General features: G+C 35.4%; 2 protein-coding genes across 4 annotated transcripts; one reads left to right on the top strand and one right to left on the bottom strand.

Annotated features, from left to right (window-relative positions):
• Positions 1-352: 352 nt before the first annotated feature.
• Positions 353-6,164, bottom strand: LOC110717460. Of its 3 annotated transcripts, none has more exons than XM_021896162.1 (8): positions 5,939-6,164; positions 3,174-4,565; positions 2,342-3,028; positions 2,181-2,264; positions 2,023-2,098; positions 1,553-1,866; positions 1,153-1,386; positions 353-923 (listed from the first exon to the last, which is right to left on the bottom strand). In XM_021896162.1, exons 2-7 carry the CDS (start codon positions 4,509-4,511, stop codon positions 1,189-1,191), a joined length of 2,697 nt encoding a protein of 898 aa, XP_021751854.1. In that variant the 5' UTR covers positions 4,512-4,565; positions 5,939-6,164; the 3' UTR covers positions 353-923; positions 1,153-1,188. The 3 variants fall into 3 exon arrangements, with proteins under 3 accessions (XP_021751854.1, XP_021751855.1, XP_021751856.1); XM_021896163.1 differs by having other exon boundaries at positions 353-858; XM_021896164.1 differs by having other exon boundaries at positions 1,153-1,383; positions 5,939-6,163.
• A 2,605-nt stretch (positions 6,165-8,769) lies between these two features.
• On the top strand, positions 8,770-10,747 carry LOC110717786 (pectinesterase-like). The gene is made up of 2 exons (XM_021896551.1): positions 8,770-9,819; positions 9,930-10,747. The coding sequence occupies exons 1-2, from the start codon at positions 8,811-8,813 to the stop codon at positions 10,625-10,627; spliced, it is 1,707 nt and encodes a 568-aa protein (XP_021752243.1). The 5' UTR covers positions 8,770-8,810; the 3' UTR covers positions 10,628-10,747.
• Positions 10,748-11,846: the final 1,099 nt, after the last annotated feature.

The raw sequence follows: 11,846 nt of genomic DNA, 5'->3' as shown, positions 1-11,846 counted from the left end.
TGGATGACATAAATGTTAACCAAATTATAAATATTTTATTTTTACTCGTACTATTTCACTATTATACTTCCTCTGCTACATAAATATTGCAACAATTATGAAATTACTTATCTCAAAGCACATTTTATATGCTAAATATCTATAATTATATATAAGTAAAAATTATAAGAAGTTGATATAGTTTTACGAGACAAATCTAACAAGACCCCACATGACTATATTTTACTTTACGTATAAATCATAATATGTGGTTAAACAAGCGTGAAGTATACTCATTACAATTTTTCCTTTTTTAAGAAAATAGGGGAAGATCTTCCAACAAAACTATTGAACAAAGAATTGACAGTTTTGATTTGGAAATGGGGAACCTCACAATGCAAATTTGATAAGATTACATTGCACAAAATCTATACAACCTTCTCATTCATGCAGCTAAAGATAGATACAGATCATTAATTTGAAAAAAAATCACCTGTTAAGCAAAATGAATCATCAAGATGATGCAGACTCCAAAAAATCCCGCAATATAATAAAGGAAACAATCTTTTTCCTGAGTTCAAATTGTGATGTTTATGTCCGCCTGCTGGACTGCTGGTTGATAGTCCTTGAAACTTGAGCAAGGAACATTGGACCTCAACTGAAAACAAATTCTTGATTCGAAGTTCAAGACGAGAACTTGACTCCCTGATAAAGAGACAAGGGAGCAAATCCTTGGAGAAGCGGTCAGAAATTTTAGAATGGGTAATTAACATAAGGTACTAACAGTTGAAATGGGGCTAAACAATTCCTCTTTACTGACAGGCCGCAAAGGTAACCCAGAGACATCTCTTTGATAAACTTCGAGGTAGATGCATCCAACTATATACAATCCAGAGCAGAGAAAATGTAAGTCCTGGCAACAATTTGTGGTGCCAGAAGAGGAGCTGCATGAAGGCAAAAATTTCGAACAAAATAATTTTAATTTTAGAGAGTTGGTTTTTAAGTTACAATAAAGACTCTCAATTGCTATGTTCTATTATGTTATCCATTTTCAGTTAAGATAAGATTTAGATATTGGGATTCCATTCAAACTTGTAAGACATATGTATGCAGTTTAGCATTTAGCCATACTTAGTTACACCCTCAAATAATAATAATATAAAAATGATATACCTTGCTATTTTAGTCATGTTGACAAAGGTCTGTTAATTAATCAGTTAAGTCATCATCAAGGAAATCAAGTTCAGCATCATCTGTGGCTGGACCTGCGTTAGGATGTACTTCCAAGGGCTCTACATCTGCTAGTGTCACCATATCTAGAGATCCCCTCCTCATAACATCTGAGGTACCATCGTCATACTCGAGTATATCATAGCTGGATCCATCTTCATGGTCAAATATACCCTGCTGAGGAAAAAGCAAATTCCAACTCATCTGATGTTAAGCAATCTCCCAAAATGACAAGTACATTGACAATTGGAAGGTGATTAATGATAAGGCGGGGGAGAAGAAAAGAAAAGGGAAGGCAAAGTTGTGGGGAAAGAGAGAGGGGGGGGGGGGGGTTAGATGATACCTCATCATCTTGAATGGCTTGTCTTCCTGCCTCTACAACCCAGTCATCAAGTAAACCTTCTAGAAGAGCACTGTCAAGTGATAATAATTCATTCGACTGCTTTATTTGGCGCTCCCTCAGTCTCAAGTTATAGTGAGCATACACAAAATCATTCAATTTCTTGTGCGCTAGACGGTTCTGCCTTTCACAATGAATCTCATCATATATACTCCAACTATGTTCGCATCCAAAAGAAGAGCAGGTTTGACTTAGTATGCGTACGGCTAAACGCTGCAATTCCAAACAATTCACACCATGTTGCTGCCACCATACAGCTGATGAGAAAAAAATGATTTCAGAACATGTATAACCAATGACATTGGATAACTGCCTTATTTTGGGTACTACTGGTTCCTTTCTACAGTCAGGAGTCTCAGGACTATCTCACCACAAACAGAAACAAAAATAAATTCAATAATAAGTCTCATCACCTGGATCAAGCTCAGTTCTTGTACTGATTGCCAATTCAGTCCCAAAATCAGCTTTAGCAGATATAAAGTCAGAGATCTGTCATTAGAGAAAATTGGGTTCAGATTTATTTTATTTTTCAATAATGAATCTTGATGAAAAATTGCAGGCACATATTAACCTGCATGGACGCAGAAACCTGTCTCCCCCTGTCTGGTTCAAGGCGAACGATGCATTCATTTAGTCCACGAACCACCTCTGGATTCTTCGTTCACAAAGCAAAAGATCAGCCTTAAAACTGTAAAATGTACACTTATAAATGAAAGTTTCAGTTAAACCTACCGCCTGGTAATCTGGTCGATATCTATAGGCTGGATTTAAAGAGTATGCAGCAACGCATAATGGATGATGGAACAAAGAACTTAAGTGACTGTCAATCACATTCCAGAAGGGACCATACTTGCGTGCATCATCACCATGAATGCTTTTAATTGCAAGTTTTGCCCTTACTATGTCACTATATACATATGGCATAGACAGATTACTGTTGATGTCAACTTTATGGAGTGCGTGCAGAATAGGGTGTACTGATTTCAGGACATACTGCATTTTCTTCCAAAACGAAGCATTTGATACAATTTTCTCCACATCCTTGCCATCATCTGGTCTTGAAAAGCGACACAAAAGCCATTTGCTCGATTGGAACATTTCTCTAAGACTAATCCTATGGTCAAATACACCTTGTAAACTAATAAAGTTAGCAGCATATCTTGTAATAGCAGGTCTTAAAATGTCTTGCCCCCCTGTATATTCCTTCTTCATAAGATTTAGCAGCCATATCCGGTTGTAGATGAACTTTGTAACTTTTTGAGCTTTCTCAATGCACTCACCAACCAGCTTTATCTTTGTGAAATCTGCAAGAATTCTATCTATACAATAGGCAGCGCATGGTGTCCAAAACAAATTTTTTCTTTTGTCTTCAAGCATCTTTCCAGCAGTCTTATAACTCGGAGTATTCTGAGTAACTACCTATAGCATATACAAGAAAAATTATGGGAGAAGAATCAGACAGAAGGTTTCATTAGTCTAATAGTTGCCTATTCATACTTAAAATAAAAAAAAAAAAACAAATTAAAAAAAAAAAAAAAAAAAAAAAGGAACCAAAGTTACACACCTGAACAACATTTTCCTCACCAATCTCATCCACCACTTTGTCAAGTAACTTGAACAAACTTAAGGGATCGTCTACTACATCAGTAGCATCAACTAACGAAACAAAGTAGACACCACGAGGACAGGAGACTAAAAAATTGATTAGAGTCCTACCCTGTGAATTTTTCCAACTATCTGCCATAATGGAACAACCAGTTACTGCCCAACATGTCCTATACTCAGCTAGATAGCTTTTGACTGTCGACAATTCATCGTGGAGAAAACGACCAGATATCAGCTGGCTTGAAGGGCCTATTAGATCTGGTCCGTAATGACCAACAAGCTCCAGCATTTTCTGAAATGATAGGGAGTTGGCTGCTTGCATTGGGATCCCAGCATAATAGAAGAATTCACAAATGGCAGACACTACTTCCTTGCGATTCCTTTTGTTTGGTCCGCAACTTCCTTGTTTGTAAGTCAGTGGCATATGATTCATTGAAGTTTTCAAGATGGTGGGATTTTGCCTATGCTTTTTCAAGAACATCTCAGAGCAACTTCCAGATGACATTCCACTGGAACCCCTCCTGAAATCTTTGCCCAGTCTCTTTCCCCCCATAACTACTCTATCCTTGTTCAAGTGATGCAAAAGGTCTTCATCTGGTTCATCCTCTTCAGGTTCATCATCAGAATGCACAAAAAAAGATGGTGTTTCCTTGGCATCTGGCCTTCTATGCTTTCTCCCTGTGCGATGCCATTTCATATTCTCCTTAATCTTCATAAAAACTTCATCTGGAGCATTTTTACAAGGCGCAACTTCGCCTGGAATTCTGGCCAAGTGTTGTTTAAATCTATTGATGCCTCCACTGACTATTTTGCCACAGTAATTGCACTTCACCTTCTTCTTCCTCTCATCTTGAGCAATACCATGCTCCCAACCAGGGTCAACATATCCCAATGAGCGAAGAGGAGTCAAATTTAAAACTAAACTTTTATCATTCATTACTTTTTTCCCTTTTCTTCTATAATCAATATTCTCCATTGCATCATCATCGTCATCAGGAGACTGAAAATTCAAATATGCCTGTTCATCATTTTCAGATAGCTTTGGCTTCTTATTGGAGCGGCAGCCTTCCAAATTTTCTCTCATTCTCAAGTATACATCTTCTGGAGCCCTCTCACAGTATGTTACTTCTCCCGAGATTCGAGCCAAGTGTTGTTTTAATCTATATATACCTCCACTAACAACTTTCCCGCAATAATTGCACTTGACCTTCTTCTTCTTCTCATCTTGTGCAGTCCCGTGCTCCCAACCAGGGTCAACATATCCAGCTGGACGGAGTGGGGCCATCTCTCCCATCATTTTGTAGACCAAGCATAAAACTTACTATTCCAGAAGTTCAACATTTACTCCATGCTTTAGAGATTATGCAAATAAAAACATGAAGTTTTGATCAGACGAAAGAAGTTACAAGCACAGAAATTGACAATTAAAATGACATTAATAGAATTTACATGAGCTGGGCAAAGAAATTGCAAGAAGGTATTCAAAAAAAAAAAAATCAATTGACCAATAAAACATTATTAGCACAGTCAAGTTTTGATTAACTATAAGATACATTCGGAACTTCTGATAATTAGACCTAAGGCATGCAACCTATGCAAGTATGAGAAGGTCAAAAAGATTTGAAATGGACACTAAATACTACTAAGGAAAGCAGGCAAGAGCAAAGACGGAGTTATCTTGTGGCAACATGAGCATCAAAAAATAAAAACTCAGCCAGGACACAAAAGAGAGAAAGGTCAAACACCCCTAGACTCGAAATGGAAACTAATGTAACAATGTGTAAAGTAGCTTTACTGCTCTAGTATGCTAGGAAATGGCGATTGTAATGCTTGTCTACACCTATCAATGACAAATGAGGAAAAAAGAAGCAGCTCCTTTGGAGTGGACACGATATAATCTACAACGATCAGCATTAAACGTCTGATTCATGTATCATACCAAGCTTTCTAACAAAACGCCTACTCTATGTACGGTAAGATGGGTCGAATGTACATAACCTTACCCAAATTACCCCTTTAAAGTATCTTTTAGCCATTATTTATGAAGATGCATCACAAAGGAATTATTCTTACACCAATAAGACAACTTCATTTCAGTGATGTCAACCTACACATTCCAACCAATAAGACAACTTCATTTCACCATTAACCCTATTTTACCATCCAAAATTCAAACTGCATCCTTGTAAATTTATGTTACACTCTCTTCATTTCATCTTGCTTACAAGTATACTATCGATACGTAGTACTCGATACTCCGACATGGTTATAGACACTTTGACATCTTATCTTAACCCAAAATGTTCAAAATTTCCATTACATGGTCAAGTTTGCCACTTGAACACATACATGTTGAGTCTAAGAAATCCATTACGCAATGCACATTGATTAATGATTATAGTACATTTTAATCTTATCAAGTATCGTTAAAATTAATAATAATTTCATACATCAGATCAAATCTGTAAAATTCTACTGAACACAGATACAACAATTGAAATACAAGCAAAATTTGCATTTACATTTTAAGATTATACAAAAACCATCGATCAAACCTTATAAAGATTAAAAATTTACAGAAATTTTTCACAAACAATAAATAAATAAACCTGAAAATGTGAACGTTGCTGCAAATTCTGGTCAATAAATTCTATCAAAAATGTCGAAATCTTAAAAAAAAAAAAAACAAAAAAAAACAAACAAAAAAAATCAAAGAAAAATTACCTGTTTTTTTCAAAATTGATGTTCCGGTGATGATGCTTTAGGCATTGAACAGAGAAATTGGGCGAAATTGAGAAGAAAAGATGAAGAATCGGCGAGTAACGATTTGAATCGAACGAGTTAGGATAACTCGGTGAGAAATTAGGGTTTGAAAAGCGAGTTGGAGGAAAGAGAATCGATCGCTGGGTTGACTCAATCATGAAACGCCTCACTATGAATCGGATTAATCCGAGTGGTTTGTGCTTCTTACTTCACGCGCATGTTTAACGCGTGGGCATCTCCCTTTCTTTATTATTTTTAAAATAAATAATAATTAATTAAAAAATTGGCAAGGTGTTTGGATTTTCAACACTAGTTACTTTTCCCACTTAATGTGTTTGGACCAAGGGTTCGTTTGATATTATTGCAGATTGAGTATCTCATAAAATTGGATCCACAGTTTGAGGAATAAGACCCTCTCGTAATTGAACCGGTGAAAATCCAGCAAACAATAGCAATTCCATCTTCTTTAATAGCTATGGTTACCCTTTCCAATGAACTAATTTTGCTTTTGGTTAATTGATTAGTCAGCTAAAGGGAGTAACGGATTGGTCGAATGTAAATGAAATAACTAGTAGTAAAAAGATATACATAGTATGAATAGCATATGTTCTCTCTCGTAGTTTGAAAGAATTACGTAAAGAGGGAAGTTTAAGTGTTGACTACCAATTTCATGCAGTTTAGTCAAGTAACCAAATAAAAATTACCTTTGATTAGTCTTTGCGCGGATCGAAAACGGCATGAGGGATTAGCTTCGATACGTTCATAGGTAATGGATGCTTGGATGGAGTGGCGCAAATTCACCAGGTTTGACTATCGGATTAAAAGTCTCTCTACAGCCCACGTCAACTTGTTGACCTCACCATCACCTATAAGTAAGACATTATAAATGACAAAGGATCACCACTACCCCCTTCATATTTTAATAAGTATTACACTTTCTTTTTTGGTAATAAACTACATTTTAATATTATATATTTCTCCTTTCATGGTCCCCCCCAATCCACTATTACCTTTTATTTATTTATTTTTTATTATTCTTTTTGACCACATGAATTACTTTTTAATAAACTATTAACCACATTATCTTTCTTTTATAAATTTTCATACTCCAAGTACCCCACTCACCTCTTATTTTATTTAAGTCAATTAAATTGCTTAAAACTATGCGCCGGTCAAAGTGTAACATTTATTAAAACACACAGGGAGTATTAAATTATACGAAGTATTTACCATGATTCATTAACTTTCCCCGTCTCACATGCATATCCTTTGTTTTAATAATATAAATCAAATCAATTAGCTCTTTATTAAATGACACATTTTAATAGGACAAATTTGCTAATTACAGCCAGTAAAAGTATCCATTTTATGGGTTACAATCATCACTTTTTATTTTTGCAAGTTAAAAAAAAAAGTCACCAAACATTTTAAATTACAATCAAAATCCGATTGATATAATGACGTCATATCCTGGAAAAAATGGCCTCAAATTGGATTTTGGTCGTAGTGTAAAATATTCGGTGATTTTTTTGGTTATAATTTGTAAAAATAAAAAGTGATGGTTGTAACTCGCAAAATGGGTAATTTTACCGGTTGTAATTGGCAAGTTTTCCTTTTAATGATCTTCATCTATTATTTTTCACAAATTATGTGTCTAAGGGAGTGTGTCAATTATTCTGAAACAATCAAAAGAGTGTGTCAAATTCAACAAGTAGTGAGTTAAATTTGTTAGGCGGGCTTGGTCCGGTAAATTAAATTAATAGATCATTGTATCAGTTTCATGCTGACACTATTACCCCTACAATTTGCATAGACCGTATTTATGTCAAAATGGTTCAACACGTTTTACTTTGACAATAGGCAGTTCTAACATGTTTCAAATCAATTACTTGATCTAAAATTTGTGAGTGGTAGACCAAAAATGACTTTTTATCTCAATCTCCATGTGCCCATTTTTCCCCTCTCTTCTAGAGTCTAGACACTTTTTCTCTTTCACTTCTTTTCGTTATTTCTTATTCCAACACTATTTTTTTTTTTTTCAATCATTCTTATGAACTTATCAATTTCTCGTCCATTATCTTTCTTTAGTTTTTCTTACGTGAACTTGTCCCCCGTCCGACCTTCTCTATTTTTTTTTTGTAGCATAAAACTACTGCAAATTATAAATATACTAAATATCATAATACTTACTTTATTTCATCAACTTGATTAGTTGAGTTTAAAATGGAATATTGTACGTACTACATGTATTTGTTAACACTTTTTTTACTATTACTAACTTTAACATTCGTAAGCATACTATTAATTTACAAATTATAATTTGATAAATCATTGTTGTTGCTGACTTGTATAACTAACAAAACTTCTTTATTCTTTAAATAGTAATTATCTTTTATTTTAGGTTTCAAGAATATGCTAAAGATCAAAAAATAGAGATGAAGAAAGAAACATTCGGGGTTGAAATATTGGCTTTAATTAAAGTTAATCACCAAAATATTAGCAAAAAGATTTCTAGATATACCAGCTTTAATTTAGCTTAGTTTTAAATAAGGAAAAACAATGGAAAAAATAGATAATATGTAAATTTTCGTCCAAACATTTTCATATAGAATTTATAGCTCAAAATGATAATTACGTAGTTGTCTAAACTATTATTAGTTAATGCCTAAACAAGGAATCCCCAAGATTAGGAAGCCTAATCTAAAATAAGATAATAATAAAATGTTTAATTCTATATTAATCACAAAATAAAAGTGATTTTTTCCTTACCAATTGGCTAGCATAACTTTATCTTGAGATTCAATTGGTATTCTTTACATAAAAATAATATAAAATGAAGGGAAAGTTGATTGGATTAGGAATATCAATTATCATTATAGTTGGTGTAGCCGTTGGTCTTGTTTATTTTGTACGTCGTACCCATTATGCTAATGAGCATAAACCTGATCCTTTATCTTCAACCTCCAAAGCAGTTCAAGCTATATGTAGTCCTACAGATTACAAAGAAGCATGTGTCCAAAGCCTCGCCTCGGTTGCGAAAAACCAAAGTGCCTCCTTGCAAGACTACATTCATGCTGCCATCATGGCGACTATGGATGCTGTGAAACAAGGTATTGACAAGTCGGACTCTATAGGGAAAGAAGCGAATGATCCTTTGAATAAAATGGCGTTCGAGGATTGTAAGGAATTGTTGCGGCTTGCTACGGATGAGTTACAAGCTGTGCTTTCGGATGTTAGTGATGTCAATATGTCTACGATGAAGAATAAGGAAGACGATTTGAAAAATTGGCTAAGTGCTACCGTGGCATACGAACAATCATGTCTCGATGGTGTGGATAATTCTGATTTGAAGGAAAAAATGACTAAAGGTCTTGATAATGCATCTCAGCTAACTAGTAACATGCTTGCTATTGTTTCCGAGATTAGTCCGATTTTTAGTCATTTTGGCATTAATATAAATGTAAGCAATTACTCTCGACGACTTCTTAATACGAATGAAAATGTCCCTAAGGTTGATAAAGATGGTTTCCCTACATGGCTTTCAAGTGAAGATAGAAAATTATTAGGGAGGATTAATACTAATAATCCTAAGCCTAATGTTATCGTGGCTCAAGATGGAAGCGGACAATTCAAGACTATTAACGACGCCCTTAAAGCATATCCAAAGAATTTACAAGGGAAATATGTTATCTATGTCAAAGCAGGGATATACAATGAACAAGTACTTATAACAAAAGATCAAACTAATGTATATATGTATGGAGATGGACCTCGTAGGACCATTGTCACCGGAAGAAAAAGTTTTCGCGATGGTGTTAGTACATATAAAACAGCTACCTTTGGTAAGTTAGTTTAATTTCACACAAATTAATTGTATGTTATCCATCACACTGAGAATAATAAAGACAACGCGTAGATAGAGTTTTGTAGTAATGTTAATGCAATTTTGCAGCTGTAATTGGAAATGGCTTCATTGGGAAGTCGATGGGCTTTCAAAACACAGCAGGTGCAGAGGGACACCAAGCAGTGGCACTTCGCGTACAATCAGACATGTCTGCATTTTATAATTGTCGGATGGATGGATATCAAGACACATTATACCCACAAGCACATCGACAGTTTTACCGAAACTGTGTGATTTCAGGCACAGTAGACTTCATATTCGGAGATGGTAGCGCAATCATACAAAACTCGCTTATAGTTGTCCGAAAGCCTATGGACAATCAACAAAACACAGTCACTGCACAAGGCAAAAAGGATCACCGAGAAATTACAGGAATTATTATTCATAACTGCAGAATTGTTCCGGAGCAAAAGTTGTTTGCTGACAGATTCAAAATCCCAACATTTTTGGGAAGACCATGGAAGGAATACTCTACAACAATAATCATGCAGTCAATGCTTGCAGACTTTATCCATCCAGCAGGATGGATGCCATGGGCTGGTAACTTTGCCTTGGATACGTTGTACTATGGTGAGTATGCTAATCGAGGTCCTGGTGCTGATACGACTAGGAGGGTACGATGGAAGGGGTACCACGTAATTACAAATAGGGATGAGGCTATGAGATTCACTATCGGTCCTTTTATTCAAGGACTACAATGGCTTCCATCATCAACCATGCCGTTTCTTCTAGGCTTAAAAAATTAGTAAACATGATGCACATTGTTGTTTTGTTAAGGCTAGGCTTAATTCAAAACTTCTCAAATCTTGTTGGCCTTTTCTGTAATCCATACTTCCAGTTGAATAGATTGTAATCCATAATTAGATTTTTGTACCTTAAATTTAGTAAATTATAGCTAGATTGGGGTTTGATTTTAGTAAACATGATAGACCTCAAGTTTGGGGTTTGATTTTAGATTTACTTGCTATTGCTCCTAATTTCTTGATTATTAGAGATATTAATCAAATTGAGCACCATTACGATAGGTTGGGTGGGTCAAATGTCATTAAGGGTTGGGATTCCTTTATTGATTTAGACTTAAGTCTAGTTTACTTGCAACTCTCTTCAAGGGGCCTCCCTATACTTGGACGAATAATAAGGATGCTGATCAACTCATTTTACACCATTTGGATCGGGCCTACATGACCTCTGATTGGTTTCATAACTATCCTGATAGTCGTTTACTCAATCAACCGATTCTCATTTCTGATACTGCTGCTATTTTCTTTGATGAATCCCCGTTTCAAAGACAGTCAAACCGTCCATATTAATTGGACAATTGGTGTCTGAACTTTCAAGAAATACATGACTTCGTCCTCACTACTTGGCAAAGAAACATCTCTGGCTCACCAATGTTCATTCTCTCAAAGAATCTGGAACATGTAAAGTCACTAGTCGGGAATTGGTGTCTCAACAATAAGAAATTTTGGGGAGTTGATTGGAAATTTTTTCCAAAGGATCTTTCCAATGATGGAGAGTTACTTCAATCGGTTACTAATGCCTCTCTCTATATGAAAAATATAGTTACTTCAAAGGAGAGTATCTTATTGCAGCTACAATTCTGGAGATAACGATGCAAGAAAAATTGGATATTGAAAGGCGATTGCCCGTCTAAACTACTGTTCTCAAAGGTCAAATGTCGACAGAAGAAAAATGAGATTAGTTCGTTACTTGATGACCTTGGAATTCTCCAACATGGGCAGACGGATGTTCAGCGTGTTGTTGTGCAATATCTCAAAAAAACTTTTAAAAGTGATTGCATGCATGCCTCCTTATGATCCAGAAATTGATATCGTCCTGCGTGAGTTAGATCTTCCTCATTTAATTCCTCTCAACTTGCTAATTTGGAACGCCCCTTCTCTACTTCTGCGATTCGAATCGCAATGTTTTCTTTAGGGAACTGTAAGTCTCCGGGTCCAGACGGAA

Source organism: Chenopodium quinoa, unplaced genomic scaffold, assembly GCF_001683475.1.
Source record: "Chenopodium quinoa cultivar QQ74 unplaced genomic scaffold, ASM168347v1, whole genome shotgun sequence".
Lineage (NCBI taxonomy): Eukaryota > Viridiplantae > Streptophyta > Magnoliopsida > Caryophyllales > Amaranthaceae > Chenopodium > Chenopodium quinoa.
Note: the sequence above shows the minus strand (reverse complement) of the source record. Positions and strands in the feature narration are given on the sequence as shown.